This window comes from Anomaloglossus baeobatrachus, chromosome 5 (genome assembly GCF_048569485.1).
Source record: "Anomaloglossus baeobatrachus isolate aAnoBae1 chromosome 5, aAnoBae1.hap1, whole genome shotgun sequence".
NCBI classification, from domain to species: domain Eukaryota; kingdom Metazoa; phylum Chordata; class Amphibia; order Anura; family Aromobatidae; genus Anomaloglossus; species Anomaloglossus baeobatrachus.
Genome location: NC_134357.1, coordinates 568,628,792 through 568,654,563, shown reverse-complemented (window position 1 = coordinate 568,654,563; position 25,772 = coordinate 568,628,792). Strand labels below are relative to the sequence as shown.

The 25,772-nt window shown below is 45.1% G+C and overlaps 1 protein-coding gene across 1 annotated transcript in view; it reads right to left on the bottom strand.

Moving 5' to 3' along the window:
• LOC142313052 (uncharacterized) overlaps positions 1 to 25,772 on the bottom strand; it is a 101,888-nt gene that overhangs the window by 51,064 nt on the left and 25,052 nt on the right. Inside the window, exon 10 of the mRNA XM_075352038.1 lies at positions 18,298 to 20,159. Coding sequence (XP_075208153.1) covers positions 18,298 to 20,159 — 1,862 coding nt within the window. The remainder of the gene's footprint in view (positions 1 to 18,297; positions 20,160 to 25,772) is intronic.

The following is a 25,772-nucleotide window of genomic DNA, read 5'->3' as shown; positions in this document are numbered from 1 at the left end:
ATCCCTGTCTAACGGTCCCTGTATACACTAGCATAGATAAAGAGATCTTTAGAAAAAGTATTTCTAAAGATTGTTTTTTCTTATATGCTAATGAGTGCATGGACTAGTCCCAAGGGCGTTATATCCCCCGACTAGTCCGCCCTCTTAGCATTTTAGCACGTCCACAGGTGCTGTGCGTACCTGTTCAATGTGACCACACTTCTGAATGTGGGGCACTTCCGGTTATGCGCAGTATAAAGTCGGGTGTATGTATCCGGCTTCAGAGTGGTCTACTGCACATGACTGGAAGTGTCAGGCATTCAAAAGCACGGTCACAGCATACACAGGTACGCGAGGCACCACTGGGGATGCTAAATTGAATAACATGTTAGTGCACCGCTGTGGGCGTGCTAACATGCTAAGAGGGAGGACTAGTCGGGGGATATAATGACCTTTGGCTAATTAGCATAGGATAAAAGATCTTTAGAAATACTTTTTCTATAGATCTCTTTATCTACGCTAGTATATACAGGGACGGTTAGGCAGGGATTAGCAATATGCACCCAGAACTGCTAGTGGTTGTGGGTGCATATTGCACCTGACAGATTCCATTTAAACAAACTACAGTGGAACCTCGGTTTACGAGTAACTTGGTGTGCGAATATTTCGCTATACGAGCAAAGCTTGCTGTAAATTTGTAACTCAGTTTACGAGCAATGCTTTGCTGTACAAGCAAATACACACTGCACACACTTCCGGTTCCATACTTTTACTGCGCTCTTACCCACTCTAGCAGTCCGCACAAATACGCACAAACATGCACGCACGCACACATATTGTGCTCACCTTAAGGGTGCTTAACACGCTGCGACATCGCTACCGATATATCGTCGGGGTCACGTCGTTAGTGACACACATCCGGCGCTGGTAGCGACATCGCAGCGTGTGACACCAAGGAGCAACGATCGCAAAATTGTTCAAAAACGGTGATCGTTGACACGTTGCTCCTCTCCTTAATATCACTGCTGCAACAGATACAATGTTGTTCGTCGTTCCTGCGGCATCACACATCGCTATGTGTGACACCGCAGGAACGAGGAACATCTCCTTACCTGCGTCCACCGGCAATGCGGAAGGAAGGAGGTAGGTGGGATGTTACGTCCCGCTCATCTCCGCCCCTCCGCTTCTATTGGTCGGCCGCTTAGTGACGCCACAGTGACGTCGCTATGACACCGAACGTACCTAACCCTTGAGGGAGGGATTGTTCGGCGGTCCCAGCGACGTCGCTGACAAGGTATGTTCATGTGACGCTGCCATAGCGATAAAGTTCGCTACGGCAGCGAGCACCAATGTCACACGAATGACGGGGCCGGGTGATATCGCGCTCAAAATTGCTGGCAATGTCGCAGCGTGTAAAGCACCCTTTACCCTCCGTCCCCTTGGAGGCCTCCTGGTTCTTGTAGTCCGCAGGTACAGTATGTGTATCAGGTAACCATTGCGAAGATGCAGGAGCTTCCGCTGTCAGCCGCTTCTCAAAGGCAGCACGCTGGCCAATCAGAGGCAAGTGGCTCCTGTGTATGATGTCAGCTGTTGAAGCGCTGACTGCGGAAGCTCCTGGATCGGTTGCGATGGTTACCGTATACACATACCTGTGGACTACAAGAACCAGGAGGCCGCCGAGGGAACGGAGGGTAAGGTAAAGTGAGCATAATGTGTGTGTGTGTGTGTGTGTGTGTGTGTGTGTATAATGGCACAATATGGCACCAGGATAGGACATTGCAATTGCACAACTAGATGAGTAACTTGGTATACAAGCACACTCCCGGAACAGATTGTTCTCATAAACCAAGGTTCCACTGTAATAGAGAATTATTTTCCAGTTTCTATGAGTCGTCACGTGTTAAAAAATGTTCGGCCCTGGGTGTAGCTTGTTATATATTAATCTGCGCTGTGGCCACTGTATCAGATCTAACATTGAGTTTCTTAGGCTATGTGCACACGTTGCGTAGTGTCCATGCTGCAAATTCTGCAGCGATTTGGCAGTGCATGTGCGCTTCAAATCAAATCACTTCAGAAAGACTGCGTAATGGATGCAGTGTGTCTGCAGAATAGATGCCGATTTCATGCGCTCCGGATGCTGCCTCTCCCATAGACAGAGCGGGAGCAGCATCCAAAGCGCACGAAATAAGTGACATGTTGCTTTTTTGAGTGCAGCGATTTGGGTCAAAATTTCAGCATGTAAATCACTGCGCTCTCAAACGCAACGTTTGGATGGATTATGCACAATCTTCATAGATTGTGCTGGAGACGCAGGCGTTTAGGCTGCAGTGCATTACGCAGTGTAAACGCATGAAATTATGCAACGTGCGCACATAGCCTTAAGGGTACTTTACACACTGTGATATCGCTAGCGAGCGTACCCGCCCCCGTCGGTTGTGCATCACGGGCAAATCGCTGCCCGTGGTGCACAACATCACTTACACCCGTCACACGAACTTACCTTCCCTACGACGTCGCTGTGGCCGGCGAACCGCTTCCTTTCTAAGGGGGCGGTACGTGCGGCGTCACGGCGACGTCACACGGCAGCCGTCCAATAGGAGCGGAGGGGCGGAGATGAGCGGGACAAACATCCTGCAAACCACCATCCTTCCTCATTGCGGGCGGCCGCAGGTACGAGGTTGTTGCTCCTTCCTGCGGTGTCACATATAGCGATTTGTTACATAGGACTGAGGGTGACATCTACTACATTATCTGGGGGATTCAGGAGCCAAACATGAAAGTGAAAGAAAAACTAAATATGAAAAACACATTTAGATTTTTGATATGACAAAATGTATACAAGAAAATAATGGAGAATCTCTACCTACCTCCACCTGCAGGGCAGATGCTGGACTGTATGGGCTCCTTCCAGCTATGACATCATTTCTGTCACGTGATAGGGGCGTGTTCATAACGCCCACAGAAGTTTCCAGAGGAATAATATTTGGCTGCTCTGTGCTTCCAGGACCTGTGATGATGTCATATGGAGGGGAGGAGTCAGGGGGTCACATGATCAGCTCCTCAGTGTATGCAGGACTCTGCTGTGCTGGTTGTCATGGTGCTGGATGAGGGGAAGGTTATGTGTGGGGTCAGGAGGGGTTTACAGTGTGGATGTAGCAGAGCCGTGTGTGTACAAGGTGTACGGAGCGGAGCCGCGTGTGTACGAGGTGTACGGAGCAGAGCCGTGTGTGTACGAGGTGTACGGAGCAGAGCCGTGTGTGTACGAGGTGTACGGAGCGGTGCCGTGTGTGTACGAGGTGTACGGAGCAGAGCCGTGTGTGTACGAGGTGTACGGAGCGGAGCCGTGTGTGTACGAGGTGTACGGAGCGGAGCCGTGTGTGTACGAGGTGTACGGAGCTGAGCCGTGTGTGTACAATGTATGGAGCGGAGCCGTGTGTGTACGAGGTGTACAGAACAGAGACGTGTGTGTACGAGGTGTACGGAGCAAAACCACTTGTATATGTCTGTACGGAACAAACTCGCCTGCGTACAATGTATATGGAACCGAGGTGCTTGTCTTTGACATGTACAGAGCAGAGCCACCTGGGTACGTAGTAGAGCCACGCACATATGGAGCAGAGCCGTGTGTGTACGTCGTGTGGAATTGCATGAGTACCTCATGTGTGAAGCCACGTGTGTACGGAGCAGAACCGCCTGTGTTTGGAGTGGAACCACGTTGTGTATGACATGTACAGAGCAAAGCCGCGTGTGTACAAATAGAAGCGCATGGCAGGCCAGGTACCGGAGGATTCCATTATTAGGGGAACAGGCAATCTGTCACAAAGACAGGAAATGCCGGAAATTGTGTTGTCTTCCTGGCACTTGAGTTTGGCACATCGCTGATCAGGTTGGCAGATTTCTGGGAGGGTCTGGTGAGGACCCAGCGGTCATGGTGCACATCTGCAGCAATGACAATGTTAGAGGTAGGTGGAAAGTCCTCAAAGATGATTTCAGGGAATAGGGCTGTAAGCTGAAAGTAAGGACCTCGAAGGTGGTATTTTCTGAAATACTACCTGCACCACGTGCCACACAGAGAGGCAGCGGGAGATTAGGGAGCTGATAGGTGTCTCAGGAATTGGTGTAGGAAGGAGGGATTTATTTTATTGGATAACTGGGCTGACTTCTCTGTTAGGCTGGAGTCACACTTTTGTATGACTCGCACGAGTGCAATGTGAGAAAATATCGTATTGGTTTTGAATAATGTTAATGAACCAATCGGACTGAGAAAAAAAAAAAAAAAAATCGCAGCATGCTGAGCTTGCAATGGTGTCTCGCGTAAGACTCGCCAATGCAAGTCTATGGGTGTTAGAAAAAAACGGGTGTCACACAGATCACTCATCATATATCCGTGTACTGTGGAAAAAAAATGCATCCAAATACAAAACAAAACAGGAAATTACATCAGATTCCACACGAAGTGTTGCTTGGAATTGTGTGTGCTGCCAAGAAAAGGCAAGTGCACACTTCCACGGAGTGCAGACTCACCATTGGCACGGCATATTAATGTTGAGATGCTGATTATGATGCTGTGTTGCCTCCTCGTAGTAGCATCTGGGTAGGTCTCATCAAACCTGCGGCATACAACCCAGCGCAGCAAGGTCAAATGTGATGACATGTTTGGAATGAACAGACAAACTTAACAAAATAGATCTGCTAAGCATGTAATTGGCCAAACACATCCCAAATGGCTTTACTCCCATTGAGGAGTGGGGGGGACAGCCCTTAAATAGTTTTCTTACATCTAGCTTCAAATAAACTATGATTTGCCTTTAAATCGAGGCGAGAAAATCGCATCACGTACGGATTGCTGACGGACAACATTTTTCCAAGAAAAAACAGACTCGCATTGCACTCGCATTACCACTTGGACAGCGCTCATATAACTAGGAGACTGCAAGAGGGGTCAGCCTTCTTTTTGCTCCCAGTCCACATATGGGAGCCAGTGGGAGGTGAGTGCACAGCTCCTCTCACTGTGTGGTGTGCTGTGTGGTGGCTGCTGTTGTGGTCGTGTCGTGCTCGTGTCGTGTCAGTGGGGCGGCGCGGCCTGGAGCCTTACGGGCTTCGCCTTGCAGCATGGGTACTGTGAGGCACCAGGTCGCCTGCCCTGCTGGCGCTTTGTCGCTGCAGCAGTGGTTAATGCACAGTGCCGCACAAAAAGGTTTAAGTTAGGGACCCACTCAAGAGGTTTGCCATGACGTGGCAGTGGGCTTAATACAATCTGATCAGAATGGTAACAAAAGAACCTCATGTTCTATTTAATTTTTTGTCTAGCGGCTTTAGATCATTGTATTTTTTGGGATGTGCGATCCATGTCTTTCTTAATTTTGTTATATGTTTATAGCACACTATAATCAAAAAAACATAACATACATAACAGAAATTGAGTGTGATAATTTCACTCAAAAATGGACAGTGGTCCCATATATGAGTGCCTAAAAAATAACTCAATATAAGAAAACCATATAGTGCTTAGTGGTCCTCAAAGCGGAATCCATTAGTGTCAGTATTTTAGAATGAGTTGTAAACAATCTCACCCATTACTTGCAGCTTGGGGTCTAACAGGGTTTCCTCTGCACGGGTCCTTGCAGCATCCGGCTGACCCTACAATATCCCTAAGGAAACTATTAATGCCTGTTACCCCAATAGCTTCCGCCCTTGTAAGGGCAGACCACATCTAACCCTCTCTTAGTGCCCCTATAATGTTCCTGGCCCTCGTCCCGACGCGTTTCATCTCTTTAGAATCATCAGAGGACTCCGGTAACACATTAGAGGTCAGAGGTCCTGTGCCCAAGCTCACACAACACACTAAGGAGTTGGGGCACACATAGCAGAGGGTATATAAGCATTGTAGAACTAATCATAGAATGCATCCAATTAAAAACTCACCGATGTCTAGTTTAATCCCCAGGTGTTAATGTACAGCCGTTGTCATCACTCTATTCAGATTATTATAAGCGCCATGTTAAAGCACATGGTCCAATGGTTTTACATTCAGCGTGCGTTCCAACAAAACAGAAAACATCCGGTGTATACATCACATCCGGAGTTTCACAGCGGGTGTGCCAGTCGGCGCGTCATGCAATGTATCTAACGTGCGTTCCACAAAGGATCCAGTATAAACATAACTTCCGGGTCTTTCTAGCGGGCGTGCCAGAGGGTGCGTCACGCATGTAGAAGGAACGCCCCCCAGCTCACTGCGCAGACTCCAGGTCTGGAACGCATACATCTGCGCTCCATTCACACGGAGGAGGCATCACACATGGAGGGGCGTCACAAATAACGTCATAGATATGTGGGTGGGAGTGTAGTCTGTCAGATCCAAGGGTCTAGTCTAGGCTAACGGGGCAGGACAGAGAGACCAGAGAGCTTCTCGCCGTCAATCCCATGCAGCACCCCAGATCGAGCACCTGCATTCACATCACCACCACAACAAAATTCCAAAGGGTGGAATATAAACAGACAATTCCCCGCTCTATTCATTTCTCTAAAAATCAGAGAACTAGAATTAATGGATCTCATGGATTATACAGGAAAGGTCCCCATATCATATTGTGTATTATAAGAATGGCTGAATTTTAGGGGATAAACCATTATATTTATGTATAACAAATTGCATTCTATTATATATTCATGATAGATATAGTCCAATCAAGGCCCAAAGATGGCACATATATGCAGATTATTGGATTCCAGATTTAAGGAGACGGAGCTATTTCCTTCAATCCCGAACTATAGAGGTTACATATTGACAAAATCAATAGGACAGCTTGGTAAACCTTCATTGATCAACATTTGCAGTTTTTTTGTAAGGGGTACACCATGCCACTAGAACAGCATTTTACAAAAGATCCAAAGATTAGCAACATAAAACCTTTATTTTGCCCAAAACGTGATAATCATAATTAGAGAACAACAATGACTGTAGCCAGTGGCGTAACTAGAATTTGATGGGCCCTGGTGCAAAATTTGTACCGGGGCCCCCCCTCTACATACACCGACACTTAGGGTACGGGATAATGACACTGACACTCAGGGTACAGGATAATGATGCTGACACTTGGCTCTTACCCTCAGCACACAGCTTTCCCATGTTCTGATATCCATCTTGTCCTCGGCACCCAGCTTTCCCATGCTCTGCTATACATCATTCCCTCAGCACCCAGCTTTCCCATATCAGAGCATGGGAAATCTGGGTGCTGAGGGAAAGAGCCTTTTTTCCTCAGCATAAAACGTTCCCATCCCATGTTTGTATCTTTGTCCCCCCTCGTATATAGTTCTTCAAAAACTATAATGGCCCCCACATAGCCTTCCATATAGTATAAAGGGTCCCACATAACCCTTCATATATTAGAATACCCTTCCATAGTCCTCCATGTATTATAATGCATTTCCCATAGTCCTCCATGTATTATAATTCACCCCATAGTTCTCCATGTATTATTCTGCACCACAGTCCTCCATGTTTTATAATGCACCCCCATAGTCCTCCATATATAAAGTAGCCTCCATAGTCCTCCATATATTATAATGTAGCCCCCATAGTCCTATATGTATTACAATGCAGCCCCATAAACCTTCATATTGTATTATGCAGCCCCATACTCCTCCATGTACAATGCACTTATATAGTCCAGGTATAAGTGTCCTTCATGTTTATTATGCAGCCCCATAGACCTCCATGTATCATGCAGCCCCATAGACCTCCATGTGTCATGCAGCCAGCCCCCCCAGGGTCTCCATGTGTCATGCAGCAAGCCCCTTACCAGGCCTCCATGAGTCATGCAGCCAGCCTCCCCCCCACCCCCCCAAGGACTCCATGTGTCCTGCAACAAATTTCCCCCCCAAGGACTCCATGTGTCCTGCAACCAGCACCTCCCAGGGCCTCCATGTGTCCTGCAGCCAGTGCCTCCCCAAGGACTCCATGTGTCCTGCAGCCAGTGCCTCCCCGTGTACTCACTGATTTATAAAAAAAAAATTAAAAAAACAAGTACTCACCTCTCCTCCTTCCACCGCAGTTCTGTCCTCACCTCTACTTGATCACCGTTGTCCGTCCTCACTTCTGTTATCGTTCCCCCGTGGCTCCGGTCGGCGTCCTCCTATGCTCTGTGCTCTCACCACACACAGCAGTCGCACAGGAGGGATGTCACCGCGCAGACACGGGGGAAGACTGATGATGCATAGAGCGGCGCCGGCTACTCTATGCAATATCAAAGCAGAGCGCGGTGAGAGACGGGAGCGCGGTGAGAGACGGGAGCGCGGTGAGAGACGGGAGCGCGGTGAGAGACGGGAGCGCGGTGAGAGACGGGAGCGCGGTGAGAGACGGGAGCGCGGTGAGAGACGGGAGCGCGGTGAGAGACGGGAGCGCGGTGAGAGACGGGAGCGCGGTGAGAGACGGGAGCGCGGTGACGCCACTGCTGACACTAGACAGGGGGTCCCGGTGTCAGCGGCGGCGACCGGGTCAAATAGCAGCCGCCGCGTGGTCTGGTGAAGAACAGCGCAGCTCCTCTCACAGAAAGGAGCTGGCTGCTGATCTGCCGGGCGGCCGCGGGCCCCTGACCTCTGAGGCCTGGTCGCAATCGCGACCGCTGCGACCGTGGTAGTTACACCCCTGAGGACAGGTATATATATACAGTTCACAGTTTAGCATAAATTCTGCAGCTTGTCAGTGTACAGTTCAGTAAATGCTGCTGCAGGAAATCCTTATAAAATGAAAAATAAAATACTTTTCTGGCATAAGATGCACCCCAGATTTAGAGGAGGAAAATAGGAAAAAATAAGTTTTAATGTTGAAAATGGTCCATTTTATAATCCCAGTGCGTCTTAATCCTAATGCTCACCAGGGGGGAGCGGCAGTGGTGTAGTGGCTTGTGAAGGTCACAGGAGGGTTGCGATTCTGCAGGCTTGGAGGAGGGGTGTTGCGGCTCAGGAGGGTCAGCGATGCTGTGGCTCGGGGTGTAGCCATGGGCGCATTTGAATCCCTCGGCTATGGCTTACCAGGGCGGTGGTGGTGGAGCAGGGTCACAGGATGCGCTCAAGGTTGTTGCAGCGGCCGCCATTGATCTGCGGGCGGGCTGTGGAGGTTTCACAACACAGGGTGTCATGGCGGCGGGTGGTCTGTGGAGGCAACTCGGCGGCAGGTGCATTGAGCTGACTGCCGGCTCCATTGAATCATCCGCGTTTGACGAGATGGACTTCAAGAAAATGGCTGCGGAGGTGGCGCATGCGTAGATAGGACTCCACGGGCATTTTCTTAAAGTCCATTGTGTCAATCTGCGCAAGCGCTGCTTCTGTGGCCATTTTCTTGAAGTTCATCGCGTGAACTGTGAGCGATTCAATTGAGCCTGCAGTCAGCTCAATGCACCCGCCATCGAGACACCCTCACAGCCCGCCTGCCCGCAGATCAATGCTGTCCACGCGACACCTCTGAGCGCATCCTATCAGCCCGCTTGATCACCGCCGCCTTCATAAAGCCATATCTGTTTTGTAAGATGCATCCTCATTTTACCGCCAGTTTTCAGGGGAAAAAAGTGCATCTAACAAAGCGAAAAATATAGTAAATGAGAATCCTGAAGTATTGTGAACACGTTCAGGATCTTTTCCTTGCAGATTTGGTTGTAGAAAAAAAAACTGCAGCATGTCAATTCTTTCTGTGTTTATGCTGCGTTTTCCCCATTAAATGTAATGAAAAAAAAAACGAAACCAAAAATACATATAATGCACCAAATTGTGGCAAAACCCTTTGTTTTTGCTGCAGCATTTCTCCTGCCAGTAGATGCAGACTTGGAGCAGAAATTTCTGCAAACAAATCTCCATCTTGTGCACATAGCGTTACAGTGTAATAGCACTCAGCAGTGCACAGTCATTTAGCCATATATAGTGCAAAGGACCTGACTGCCTTCAACAAACTGCTCCAAATGCGTCCCCCACTGCTTACACTCATTGTATGGCACTGATTCTGTGGGTTGTGACCCCACCAACTCATAGATCAGCCTCAGTCCCTTATCCCCCATCCCCCCAGATTCTAGTGTTCCAAGCACTGGCAGCTTGGTGAATCTTTACATGTTATAATAAAGATATAATGCAAAAAGGGCCAGATCCACTTTTCTGCATTATAGTTACTGTTGACCCTGTCCAGCACATGGCTGCCCATTACTACAGAGCTAATGGGAGAGGGAGGCAGCAGAAGCTGAGCGTCACAAACAAGCCACAAACTGTGTCAACCACTGTCTGCAGCCTCCAGTCCTGACCTGAATCTTCATTTCCTGCACTGCCGGCCCGACATGCATCCACAGTCACAAACAGCAGCCAGTCACTGTCTCCATACCCTGGCTGTAAAGAGTAGATGACGAGGCAGGCAGTCAGCCCAAGGTCACAGGTAAAGAGGCTGGAGGGGGCGGAGCCGGCCACTTGTAAAAGAGCTCGTATAGTATAGTTACAAGTGAAGTAATGCAGCTCTCCCTCCCTGACACGATCAGCTGTTTATCTTCAGGGCGGGCCCCTAACCTCCCGGGCCCGGTCGCAGTGGCGACCGCTGCGACCGTGGTAGTTACGCCCCTGACTGTAGCACAGAAAAAGATTCTAAGTAATTTTTATGAAGGTAGCAAAAGTCACCAATCAATAGGAAGTGTACAGGCCTTTCCTTTGAATGACTTCAGCACATCCGCAGCCACAGGACATCAGGGTTTCTTGGCCATAACTTTGTCACCAAGGATTTTCCAGAGGTATTTTATTGGGTTTAGATCAGGACTCTAAGTGGCCATTTCATTGTTTCAATGTTTTCTGTTTGAAGGAACTACTTTACCCGTTTTTCGGTGTGACGGGGCATTGTCCTGTATGAAAATTGCTGGCTGATTGAGTGATAAACGCAAGTAAGGAATCATGTGTGGTTAAACAAGGTTCTGATCCACATTTGCATTCACTCTGCCATGTAGCTGAGAAGTCCAACTCCTGCTGCAGAAAACATTCCCCAAACCATGACACTTCTTCCACCACCTTTCACTGACTTCTTAACACACTTTGGGTTCAGTCTTTCCCCAGCTTGTCAACGAACATAATGTTTCCCATCAGAGCCAAATAAATTAAACTTGCTTTCATCACTAAAATGAACTGTGGACTACTTCTCAGCTTACACAACATGCTCCTCACCAAAGGTGAGTCTAGCCTTTCAATTCATTCTGCTAATGAGAGGTTTGGTCACTGCAGAGTGGGCTTTCAGTCCAAATGCTCTTACACGTTGTGACACTGTATAACAAGACAGATCCTTACCTTGTTCAGTGCTAAACTGACGATTTAAAGAGTTTGTGATGTTGTAAAGATGCAATATTCTCAAACTCACAGACTTGGAACAACCAACTTCTCTTGCTATGGCTGATGGGGTCAACCCCTTTGGCCTTCATCTGGACAACCTGAAACCCTCTGGCAGCAATCACTTTGGAACAGCACACCATTTTTGCAAATAGTGCAAACTGGAAAGTTAGGCTGCCAGTTACATAGAGTTTGTCAGATAATCAAGGAAATTAGCACCAGGTGCTAGATTGACGCCAACAACTTGCAGGTATCTGAGAGTGTTCTCTAAGTTTGATCCGTGTTCTTTTACATTTATCTCATTTATATTTGTATTATGTGCTTTACATTAAATTCAGTTTAGGAAATAAGCTTAAAATACTGCGTGTTGCCTCATGTTAGGATATAATCACATAGGACAACACAATGACCTCAACATTTAGGAAATTGTGTGTTGTTCTCTAATTTTGATCTCCACTGTATCCCTCCAGGGTTCACTTGCATAGGATTTCTCACCAAGATCCCAAAGGAGGTGTTCCAAACTCCACACACAGGCCCTGTGTAACACAAATAGTCTCATTTTTAAGATATGTACCACACCCATGGGTCGGGATAAGTGAACAGCCAGACCAGCCCAGCTCTCCAGCTACTCGTACAATCTGGCCCTGATGTGTCCTAATAACGTTCTTAGTACTAGGTGTCCTAGACCTTGCATCCGGACTTACATCACAGGAGTATAAACACCTCTGCAATACATACCAATAATTGACTACATGTCTGGCTGCCATCTTACACCTAATATTAACCAATAGGCCAAACCGCATATGAAATTTACGAGTTGAGGGTCAGTAGGGTAATAGTGATCACAAAATAATGAGTTTTCATGTATCTTGTAATAAGAAATACAGTAGAGGGGCTGCAAGGACACTACATTTTTAGGAAGGTGAATTTCCAACGTATAAGAGATGAACTTAGTGTCATAAACTGGGACAATGTCATGAGAAATAAAGGTACGCAAAGCAAATTGGAGACTTTTATAAGCATTTGGAATAGGACCTGTGCACAATATATACAATACCCTATGGGAATAAACAAGCTAGAAATAGGTGGAAACCACTATGGCTAAATAGAGCTGTAAAATGTGCAGTAAATGAGAAAAATAAAGCATTTAGAGAATTGAAGCAAGAGGGTAGTAAGAAGGCATTAAATACTTATAGAAAATTAAATAAATTCTGTAAAAAGCAAATTAAAGTAGCAAAGATTTTGACAGAGACTCATGGCCAGGGAAAGTAAAAATAATCCAAAAAATTTCATCAACTACCTAAGCAGGGGCGGGCTGGGAGGCAGGGGGGCAATTGCCCTCTGGGCTGCTCTTCCTGCTGTTGTAGATAGGGCCAGCCGCCTGCTGCATAATGTCATTTATAACACACAGTGACCTGCGCGCAGCCGTGTCTCCTGTACTGTGGTGTGGCCAGCCGGGCACACTGACACATTACAGGTGCAGACAGTGCTGGTGGCCGCATAGTACAGGAGACACGGCCACGCGCAGTTCACTGTGCGCGGCCATGTGTGTTATAATGGCGTCATGTAGCGCGCGCTGCCTCGTGCCGCCGAAGAGGAGTATCAGACAGTTGCGGCTACATCCTAGTGTCTAGAAAGACCTGCCTGGGGAGTGGACGTGACCGGCTTGATTAGTGGGCGTGGCTATGTTTCCTCCCGTCCACTATTTAATCATGCAGGATTCAGAGTGTTTTCGCTGCGTTGTACAGTAAAAGCACAGTGGATGGGATTTCTAGAAATCCTATGCCCACTGTGCGTGTACAGCTCACAGCGAAAACTGACCTGTGGTGCAGCTTCCCAAGCCCTGGCATGGAAATTTATTGCTGTGTAGCCACAAGTGTCTCCACAGAGAGAAAAAAAGAGAGAGACCACAGTGGCCCGCACCATAACTGAGGACACAGGCCGCTGTGGTCCCTGTGGAGAGCACTTGTGGCCCCCGCAGGAGAAGAAATGCTGCTTCCAGGACACAACATGTGCAGACCGTGGGCACGTAGCCTTATAGTGTATTGTGATGTACAGTATGTGTAAAACATTTGTATCTTTAGGGCACAAGGCTAAATCTATAAGGGTGAGTGCCCACCATCAGGCGTCTTCATGATCTAGACACAGCATGCTTTCTCTGGTGGAGACGCTACTCTTCGGGACGGGAGATCACGCTGTCGGTGAACATGATCAGAGTAACTGTTAGCAGATTTCCGCTGTATTCTCCCGCTCAGAGCACTAGCATTTCTGTTAGGCTGGGGCCACACGGGGATTACTGCGATGCCCGCGCATGACACTCGGCTCACGCTGGCAGTACAGCAGAGCCGAGTGTCATGCGAGTGTCCCCGCGACTGAGGTCCAATCATGCGATCGGACCACAGCTGCGGAGTGGTGGGCCAGTGCTGAGGAGGGAAGGGAGGGATTTATTTCCCTCTCTCCTCCGTAGCCGGCTATTGCCATTTTCGCCCTACACTCGCGGTACACCGGTGTACCCGTGAGTGCAGTGCGATTTTTCTTTCGCCTCATAGACTTAAATGCGTGTGAGAGAAAACAGGATCGCATTAGTCGCAGCATGCTGCAATTGTTTTCTTGGTTCAATTAGGGCTGAGAAAATAATCGCTCATGGGTGCTGACACATAGGCTAATATTGGTCCGAGTGGAATGCGATTTTTTTTATCGCACTCAACTCGCACCGATTTTCATGCCATGTGGCTTAGGCCTTAGAATAAATTGACATGCGGAGGATAGGAAAGCAGTGCCACAGGTCAGTTTATTGAGCTAAAAAAATTTATTGAGTCTAAAAGAAGCCCAGGGGGTCGGAGATTTCTATAATTCCCATCCACTGTGCCTGTACTGTACAACACAGCATTTTGGACTCAGTGAAAACACTCTGAGTCCAAGACGTTGCTGACACTGACCGTGGGTGTGGAGCCCTAAGGGCTCACTCACTGTGACGTAGCTATGTCACCACCTTATGGCCTCCTTCACATGTCTGTGTATCTGAAATGTGTTGTGTCCGCTTTTTTCACGGTTATCACACGTACCCATTATAAACTATAGTGTTGCTCGCATGTCCGTGTGTTTACACAAACCGGGTGGAAGGTACTGGAGAAAGAATAGATGTATTCCGCGCTACCACCAATGCGAAGAAGAGTTGATTAGTATTAGTAATTTATTTTACAGGTCGACATGTTTCTGGGATCAAGTCCCCTTCCTCAGGACAATAGAAATCAACAACATTCTGGTGTTGGTCCTGAGGAACCATCCATGAATAAGACCTTATGACTACTTTTTATGTCGAAACGCGTTGGTTGAATTGATTTCTTTTTTCCTGTTTCTGTGGATACCACCTGCGTAGTGGATTTTAATACTGCGAAAATAAAGATGTAAGATTTTATTCATACTGTGCCTGTGATCCGCTGGATTTTTGTGCTATTTTATTGTACATCCATTCTTTCTCCAGTACCATCCAGACTATTCACGTGGAGCTGCAGCAACCGCCATTAAATTATACCTTATATAGGAGTTGTCCCTGCCACAACCCTGCCAGGTGACTGGTTTCAATTTTACTTAACTCACCATTTATCTTGTAAAGCCCTATTTTGCGCTCTCCTTTGTTTTCAGTTTGATACACAGACCGTGTGTGATCCCTACGGAGACATGTTTTTTTTTTCTGGCAGCACAGATGACAAGGGCCCATAGAAGTCTATGGGGCCGTGAAAAACACGTACAGCACTCAAATAGCATCAGTGTATAGTCCGTGTGCCATCCGTGTTTCGTACGAGTTTAACATTGAAAATATAGGATAAGCTTTGTAATTGTTGTACATGTAGTTAGCTGGGTTACGGTACTGTATCTATGTAGTAAGCATGGTTTTGCTCCTATATCTATACGGTAAGCTCAGTTATAGTACCATATTTAAGCAGTAAGCTTAGTTATGGTACTATGTCTATGCAGTAAGCTTGTTCTGTTCCCGTAGCTATGTAGGAGGCTTGGTTCTGTTGCTGTTTCTATGTAGTAGACTGAGTAAGTATGATTTTGTTCCTGTATGGGTACAGTAAGCTCGGTTCTGTACCTGTAGCGATATAGCAAGCTCAGTTCTGCTCTTGTATCTCTATAGTAAGCTCGTGGATGCCTTCCTTGGACATGTGCACCTTGGATTGTGTGCCGCCTGGAACCTTTGTTTCTTCTATCGTAAGCTTGGTTCTGCTCTCATATCTTTGCAGTAAGCTCGTTCTGCTCTCATATCTCTGCAGTAAGCTCGATTCTGCTCTCATATCTCTGCAGTAAGCTCGGTTCTGCTCTCATATCTCTGCAGTAAGCTCGATTCTGCTCTCATATCTCTGCAGTAAGCTCGGTTCTGCTCTCATATCTCTGCAGTAAGCTCGGTTCTATTCCCTTATCTCTGTAGTAAGCTCCTTGCAGTTCCCATATCTATGTAGTCATCTTGGTTCTGTTGCAGTATCTATGTAAGCAGTAAGCACGGATCTGTTCCAATATATATGTACCAGTCTGTTCATAAAGCCTGTTACCACTGCTGATTTAATGCAGTGGCCAGAGATAAACAGACTAAAGTTGGGCCGCCGCAACTTGAGGGCCACTGCCTTATTATTGCCCCCCAGACTAAAATGTGCCAGCCAGCCCCTGGCAGTAAGAAACTCAAAAATGATAGTGTTTACCCCCTCAAAAATTGTCTGGGTGAAATCGTGGAAGAGGATGTTTTTTTATCTACAGTATTTATGCAAGGCAATCCTATGACAGATGATCAGGGAAACCATGACTTCCCCATTAAATATCACCTGCTTAACCCAGCAGAAAGTACGGCACTACCTCGCAAAAGTAAACAAATCCCCGGGCCTGGATGTCAGACAACCTCTATTACTGCAGTAATTAAAGAAGTGGTTCACCCATATTTATTATTGGCCACAACAATATTATGTTGAGAAACAAGGTTGCCAATAGTGCCTGTGAACGGCGCTATTGTAGTCCGCTCTTCCCCATCGCCTGACCCCCGGGGTCTGTGACCTCAGGGATCCGGTGATGTCACGTCAACTTCCTGCTCACCTGACATCACTGCGGTCAACCCTAGTCTCCATGAGTGACAAAGCTGTGATTGGAGTTTCACCAACTCCTACCCCTCTTTGCGTATGACCATTTATCTATTGTAGTTATTATTTCAAAAAATATCTGTCATTTTTTCCATATTTGAAAGTGTGTGTGGTGTGAGATGATTAATAGAATTATTTTTATTTATATATATATATATATATATATATATATATATAAAATTAAATTATTATCTGTTTATTAAGAATGTCCACACAACTGGACCAATCTGCACCAAATTAGGCATATCGGTAAATCAGGCACTTAGAAAATGTGTTTCAAATCTAACTCTCTCTATGACGTACCATTCGAGATATTCGCCAAAAAAATCCAACACTAAATTAAATATTAACTCAGAGAAATGACTGGACCATTCTGCCCCAAATTTGCATTGTAGGCAAATCAGACCTTTTTGGAAAATTTTAGACTAGGAGTCAGATCTCTATGATCTAGCGTTCTCCATATTAAAAAAAAAAAAAAAAAAAAAAAAAGAACACAACAGCAAATATAAATTTACAGGTAAATGGTTGGATCATTCTGGCACAAATTTGCCACATAAGTAAATCTGACACTTCAGAAAGTTTTAGATCAGGTTCCAGTTCACTAAGACCTGCTGTTACCATTTTCGCAAAAAATGGAAAATAAAAGCAAATCTTTTCAAGGGCCTGCCCACTACTAGGACAAACCCTTTTGATTCCATGTTTCGCTCAGGTGAAATAATAGACTATACTCACCTCCCGTACTGGCGCTCTTCCAGCGGTGTCTGGGATTGCTTGCGTCTCCCTACCTGCACTCAGTTTATGTTGATTAACTTGTTTAGTGAGTAGGCGGGGAGAAGAATCTGGCGCTGATTGGATGCGGGGCACGTGTGATGTTACATCTCCATGTGAGCCAGGGTACCGCAATCTTGGACAACACTGGAAGGGCGCCGGTATGGGAGGCGAGTATTATTATAACATGTTTAATCGAAAGGATATGTCCTAGTAGTGGATAACCCCTGTTAATCTCTTCAGGATGCCACTACAGAGACGTAAAATTTCAGCACATGTTGGCTCATTCAGAAGTCAAATTTTCTTACAAAAGCTAAAGAAAATTCCCTAAATATTCACCAAGTTTTAAAACTATAGCTTATATTTAGAGAATATAAAAATAAAGACCAATTAGATAAAACTATCATTTTATTATCATATAGTCAAACAAAGAATTATTTAATAAATATAAAGACAATAGATGAGAGAAGATCATACAATCAACAATTGCAATAATGAGTAAGAGAACCAAAATTGGGTAATCTCATAATAATAAAAGGTAAAATGAACCCCCCTCAAGAGATAGCTTGGGGGGAGGTTGTTTAAGCAGCAGTACCCTTATCATTATAGGTCTAGAAACTCATGTGTAGAGAAATCTGGCATCACCCTGCTGTGATTGAAACCTCAGTGTCTATATACAATCTCTATTGAAAGCCTGGTGTGGGCGGGGACAGCTCTGTGGGTTCTACTCCATGACTAAAGCGAACAATTCAGATTGTGTCAGAATAGCTGCAGCCAGTTATCTAAGTGATACATCATTGGATTCAAAATCACCTTGCCAACATCATGCTGCTCTCAGATGACGTAGCAAAATCCTGCTGACAGATTCCCTTTAATGTAATTCTTACTTCCACTTCTATACAAACTTTATACCAGCTCTCTCTTAACTATACAGGTTCTAAGGCAATATCCTAACATGTAAACAATAAAAATATAGCTACACACAGATGAATATTAGTATTAAAGGCAGATGTATATTAATCTTTGGTTACATATTTTAAAAGGGGTAGTCTGATTTTAAGAAAATTTAATGTTAAGCATTTTCCCATTCTAAATGTAAAAATGGCTTCTCCTCTGTTTGTATTATTTCATTCATAACAAGAGTTGATTTACAGGTACAACAATCCCCACATTCTGGACATGAAAATGGATTATACAATGTATGAGTCCTGAGATGTGCAGCAAGATATGATTTCTTGGTAAAAGCTTTCCCACATACTGAGCAAGAAAATTGCTTCTCCCCTGTGTGAGTTCTCAGATGAGCGGTAAGAGATTCTTTCTTGTTAAAACATTTCCCACATAATGAGCATGAAAATGGTTTCTCTGTGTGAATTCTTAGATGTTTAGCAAGATTTGATTTATTGGTGAAATATTTCCCACATTCTGAACAATAAAATGGCTTCTCCCCAGTGTGAATTATCATATGTGCTAAAAGTCTTTGTTTGCTTGTAAAATATTTTCCACATTCTGAACAAGCAAATGGCTTCTCACCTGTGTGAATTTTCTTGTGTTCCAGAAGACTTGTTTTGTGGGTAAAATATTTCCCACATTCTAGACATGAAAATGGCCTCTCTCCTGTGTGAATTCTCTGATGTGCTTTAAGATTGCCTTTGTTGTTAAAACTTTTCCCACATAATGAACATGAAAATGGCTTTTCCCCTGTGTGTATTATCTCATGTCTAACAAGATCTGATTTCATGCTATAAGATTTTCCACATGTTGAACATGAAAATGGCTTCTCCCCTGTGTGAGTTCTTTTATGTTTAACGAGTTTTCCTTTGCTAGCAAAACATTTTCCACATTCGTGACATGAAAATGGCTTCTCTCCTGTGTGAATTCTCTGATGTATAGTAAGATTTGTATTCTTGGTAAATCGTTTCCCACATTCTAAACAAGGAAATGGCTTCTCCCCTGTGTGAACTTTCTTATGTTCAACAAGACTTTGTTTGCAGTTAAAACATTTTCCACATTCGTGACATGAAAATGGCTTCTCCCCAGTGTGAATTCTCTGATGTACAGTAAAACGTGCTTTCTTGTTAAAACATTTTCCACATTCTGAACAAGAGAATGGCTTGTCCCCTGTGTGTGTTTGCTTATGTGCAACAAGAGCTGATTTGAAGGTAAAATGTTTCCCACATTCTCGACATGAAAATGGTTTCTCCCCTGTGTGAATTTTATGATGTGCAGTAAGACTTTCTTTCCTCTTAAAACACTTCCCACATAATGAACATAAAAATGGCTTTTCCCCTGTGTGGATTATCTGATGACTAACAAGTTGTGACTTAATGCTAAAAGATTTTCCACATTTTGAACATGAAAATGGTTTCTCCCCTGTGTGAGTGCTTTTATGTTTAACGAGCTCTTGTTTGTAAGTAAAACATTTATCACACTCGTCACATGAATATGGCTTCTCTCCTGTGTGAATTCTCTGATGTATAGTAAGATTTGTATTCTTGGCAAAACATTTCCCACATTCTGAACATGAAAATGGCTTTTCCCCTGTGTGAATTCTTTTATGTTTAACAAGATCTCCTTTATTACTAAAACATCTCTCACATTCTGAACATGAAAATGGCTTTTCACCTGTGTGAATTCTCTGATGTATAGTAAGATTTGCTTTCCGGGTAAAACATCTCCCACATTCTAAACATGAAAATGTTTTTCCTCCTGTATGAGCATTTTGATGTTCAGCATCCTTTTTGTAATGTTCATTTTGCTTAACAGTCTGTAATGTATCAGAATATATGACAGGTTGATAAGGAATACTTGATAGATTTTTTTTGTGAAGAGTTGGCATTATATCTTGAATCATGTCATGATCTTCATATATATATGGCAGGATACCATAATCCGCTGCTTCAAAATTAGTAGATATCAGATATCCCTCTGACGCACAGTTATCTGCAAGAAATGTTTATTTTTTTCAGAAACATTGTATTAAAATTCAAATTACTAGCTGACAAAGACAGGTGTACAAACTGTAGACATTAATCCAAATGCTAATAGATAATATTAACCCCTTAAATACCACGGGTAAGCCCTTTCTTGCTGCTGTGGGGCAATAATCATCAGCCGCTTTTTTAGAGCGAAGGATTAAGTGTATAGTGCAGGTGACAGCTGTATATGACAGCAAACACCTGCGGCTTCAGCCCCCATAACCCCACCCCCAAGAATTGTAATTACAGGTGACTATTGTTGCCATCGCACTCAGAGGTCATCTGATGACCCCAGGGTACGGTGGCCTGTTAGACCCAGCTACAAATAGAGTCTAAAAGGCAGAGTCAGTGAGAACATGATAAGTCTTAGGCACTGCAGTACACCAGTACTGCAATGCATGAGACCAAATTTCAAAGTAAAAAATATTCACTATTCATGTCCCACAGTGGGACTAAGTGAACAAGTAAGAAAAAAAATGCACAAAAAAAACCCCCATGAAAACCCACTATGCCACTTAAAACGCAGGTTCTGTATTAGGACAAAAATAAACAGATTCAAAATGTCACCAAAATTGGCATTGCCACTGCCGGGACGACAAGAGTTATAAAACTGTCATGTTATTGTTGCAATGACTGGGATAGCGGGGAACCAGGGCTCCTAATCTGTCCATCAAACTAGCAGACCCTACGCTATCCCTAATCTCAGGGATACTCCTGAAGGTGGAGAGACCTGAGTCTCCTTTCTGGCTTTGCTCCTGACCAGTCCTTATCTGATTCCCCATCCCTCTCACCCCTGTGTGTTGAAAACACAGATCTTCATCTGTGATAAACAAGGGAAAAACTAAAACTCTGGCACACAGCACACACACAAAGGTAAAAACAATAAGAGAATCGGGAGGAAAAACAAGAGCAGGAAGACCGTACAAAACAACAGGAGTAAACTCCACAACCGCTCCAAGCAATAGGCACAACTAAAGCACAAGATTCACCAGAGAGTCTGGGACAGCACACCTCACAGACCAGCATATAATAAACTATATCTAGCATGGGGCGGAGGATTTCAACAGCATAAATTGGAGGGGAGCAGATGTGATAGGTCTCCCCACAACATGTGATTAAAGAAGCAAGCAGAGTAGCAGAGATTAAATCTTGCTAGTCTGCCTACGAATTAGCACACAGCAGGTTTACACCCGAGTCTGCCTGTTTTGATCCTAGACACGAAAAAAACCATTGGGCGAAGTGTCAGAATTTGCAATCTGGACAGAGTCCAATGCCGCTATGACAGTCGGCAAAGTTTGTACAAAAATCTGAGTGACTTATTTATTTTGTACAGTGAACACTATAAAAACATACAAAAAAACCTAAAAATGAAGCTATTTCATCATACCAACAACAAAAAAAAATTGAATAAAAAGTGATCAAAATGTCATATGTAAATAGAAATGGTGGGGGCATGATCTGGCCATGGATATGTGAGGTCACATTTCTCTGGAGCTCTGCAGCCCACTGGTCTATTCACTTCTGATGGGTCTCAAGTCAGGTAATGCCAGGGAAGAGAGAGTGTTCATCTGCCTCCACCTCGACAGCGAGGTGTCCCGCTCTGACACAGAGAAAATGGGACCAGCAGCTCACCTTGAGTCAGAGATAGCGTCCTCGGCTCTTGCACTTACAAAGCAGGTGGAGGATAAAGAAAGGAATATATCTCCAGGCTCCCCTTTATCTGCTGGTATGACTACTGGTGATCATTTTATAGGGATCTCTGCGGTGTAAGCGGGCAGCAACAAAGTGTACAGCAGGATTTGCAGATATTGAAAGACTTAATCATGGCTCTCCCCACCAAAAATGATTTGGACTCAATTGTGTCCAAAATTGAGCTATCCCAGCAGCTGGCTTTTAATGCTATACAGAAAGAACTGGGGTCTTTTGAGAACAGGCTCTCTGCATCTGAGGTGGCACTTGAGTCCCTTGCAAAAAGAGTCTCTACTTTGGAGAAAGACTAAAGGGTACTTTACACGCTGCGATCTCGCTAGCGAGATCGCAAGCGATCGTACCCACCCCCGTCGGTTGTGCGCTGCCCGTCCTGCACAACCTCGCTTACCCCCATCACACGCACTTACCTGCCCTGCGACGTCGCTCTGGCCGGCAATCCGCCTCCTTTCTAAGGGGGCGGGTCTTGCAGCGTCATAGCGACGTCACACGGCAGGCGTCCAATAGAAGCGGAGGGGCGGAGATGAGCGGGACGTAACATCCCGCCCACCTTCTTCCTTCCGCATTGCCGGTGGAGGCAGGTAAGGAGATGTTTGTCGCTCCTGCGGTGTCACACACAGCGATGTGTGGTGCCACAGGAACGACGAACAACATCGCTAATAAGCAGAGAACGATTTTTAGTTTCAGGACGACCTCTCAGCGGCAAACGATTTTGACCGCTTTTACGATCGTTGAAGGTCGCTTGTACTTGTCACACACTGCGATATCGTTAATGACGCCGGATGTGCGTCACAAACACCGTGACCCCGACGATAATTCATTAACGATATCGCAGCGTGTAAAGCCCCCTTAAGAGAAGCCCTGTGCACAATTACAGGACTTTGCATTGCTCTTACACTGTGTTCCAAATTATTCTGCAAAAAATATTTTCTAATATTTTCCTAAATTAACTTTATGAATTGCAGTCATTGTTATTTTCCAGTCATCTACTATTCGAGTGTAATTGAAATGTTTTTGATCAAACTGCCTATGAAAACAGTATATTTTTAAAAATAATAAACACTCAAAATGCACTCAAAATGCATGTTCCAAATTATTATGCACAGTAGTTTTCAACCTTTTTATTTTTATTTTGAAAAACAAAATGGTCAATTGTGAAAATATAAGCATTATCAGCTTATTACAAAATGAAATCAAACAATTTTCAAGTCAAAACTTAATTCTAGGTGATGTTACATTTGCACATAGGACCCCTTGTTTGAAAGAAATTTCTGAACTCTCTCGTCCATTGAATTTGTCAGTTTTTGGATGGTTTGTGCTTCAATTGTTTTGCATGTGGACAGAATACCCTCCCAGAGCTGTTGCTTAGATGTGAACTGCCTCCTGCCATCATAGACACTCCTTTTGATGATGCTCCAGAGGTTTTAAATGGGGTTGAGGTCAAGTGATGATGGTGGCCACACCATTAGTTTGTCCTCTTTTATGCCCATAGCAGCCAGAGATGCACATGTGTTATTTGCAGCATGAGATGGTGCATTATCATGCATGAAAATGATCTTGCTGCGGAATGCACTGTTCTTCCTCCTAAACCATGGCAGGAAGTGCTGTTTTAGAAATTCCACATAGATTATGGAGTTCATCTTTACCCCTTCAAGGATCCTAAAGGGGCCGACAATCTCTCTCCCCATGATTCCAGCCCAAAACATTACTCCACCTCCTCCTTGTTGGCACCTTAACCGTGTTTTCATGGAGTGTCCATCAACCAGCCATCCTCCACGTCATCCATCTGGACCATCGAGCGTTGCACGGCACTCATCAGTGAACAAAACAGTTTGGAAGTCAGTCTTCATGTATCGTTTGGCCCACTGGAGCAGTTTCTGCTTGTGTGCAGTGGATAGAGGTGGTCGACAGGATGGCTTACGCACAGCTGCAAACCTCTGAAGGACCCTGCATCTTGTTGTTCTGGGGACGTTGGAGGCACCAGTAGCTTCAAAAACTTTGCTGCTATGACAAGGCATTTTAGCAGCTGCTCTTTTAACCAGATGCAATTGCCTGTTGGAACGAGTCCTCAATTTTTCCTTATGAGTACGCACACGTGTGTGCTGTGCATCAGCTACATACTTCTTGATTGTGCGATGATCACGATGAAGTGTCTTGGCAATGTTGATTGTAGTCATGCCTTGACCTAAATACTCCACAATTTGTTGCTTCTCAGCAGCTGACACATCCTTTTACTTTCCCATTTTGGCCAAAAATGTAGGCTGCTTAATAATGTGGAACAGCCTTCTTAAGTAGTCTTGCCTTTATTTGGACACACCTTCCAAACTAATCTGCACAGGTATCTGCAATTGCTTTCAGTGATATAAAGAGCCCTGACACACATCCCCATCAATGAGTTTAAAATGACAAACAAAAAACTTCTAACCTTATCACTCCTAAACTCTTTTTGCATAATAATTTGGAACACAGTGTAGATGATCAGAATAGAGATAGATGCAATAATGTGAGACTGAAAAAGCATCCCTGAAAGCTAGCCTCATGAGTCTTTACTTCAGAAGGTCCTGGTTATTTTCAATACCATTAATGAAAGGCCCTTAGGCTATGTGCACACGTTGCTTTTTTTTCAGCGCGGAAAAAAACGCACCCTCTGGCAGAGGGGAGAATTGTAAACAATGCTTTTTGAGAAAAACGCATCGAAAACGCATGCATTTTTCATGCGTTTTTTTAGGTGCGTTTTTTTAAGACTTGTCAGTGTTAATAAAGTTGGATGAACACAGACCTTTGGAAAAAAAAACCTGTGATGTCATTTCCTTCTCCACATTCTGTTTGGATAAATGGGAGGGCTTGGAATGGAAGGAGCACCATTTGAATTTTGGAAAAGTTGAAATAAACTTCGCGCACCATGTCACATTAGCAGGGCCCCTTGCGTACCTATACGTCAGAAAAACCCCCACAAGTGACCCCATTTTGGAATCTGCACCCCTCAAGGATTTTATTCAGGAGTATATTAAGCATTTTGAATCCACAGCTACTTCCCCCAAAATGTTGCTGTAGGAACAATATTCTCACTTTTAGTCCCGTTTCACACGTCAGTGAAAAACACTGACGTTTTTCACTGGCGTGTAAAACACGCACATGTCCCTCCGTGTGCCGTGAATCACGGCACACGTGGGTTGTCTAAGTGCAATCCAGGCTCCGTTCTCCGTGGCCCGTGATTGCACTCAGTAATCATCTCACCTGCGCCCGCTCCCGCTCTCCATGGTGCTGATCGCTCCTGTGGTGCAGCATCCGGCTGGTGCTGACACCCGCAGCAGCTGCTTCCGGGTCGGTTGTGTCGCGCATCATGAATATGCGCGACAATAATGAGCCGGCTCGGAAGCAGCAAGCTGCACGGGCTGCAGAGGACATCGCTGGACGCCGGGTGAGTAAAAATGATTTTTATTTTAAAAGCACGTTTTTTTCTGGCACGTGTTTCACGGACCACACCACTGCGTGGTCCGTGGAACATCAGTGATGCCAGAAAAAATGGACATGTCTCCGTGCGGCAATCACGCACACGCGGGTACGCCGCACGGAGACACGTGCAGTGAAAAATCACTGACGTGTGAGCAGACCCATTCATTATAATGGGTCTGCGTATGTCAGTGATTCTGGTATGTTTAAAAAAAAAAGCACAAACGTACCAGGAACACTGATGTGTGAAAGAGGCCTAAGGCTATGTGGCCATGATCCAGCGACACGGCGTCTAGTACACAGTGTCAGCCTTCCTGCAGCTGCCCATGCCCACTATTTGGGTTCAGGCTGCTGTGGAGCTCTATGCTACCTGCAGAGAACACTCTCGTCTCCGCAGCATAAATTGACATGCTGAGGC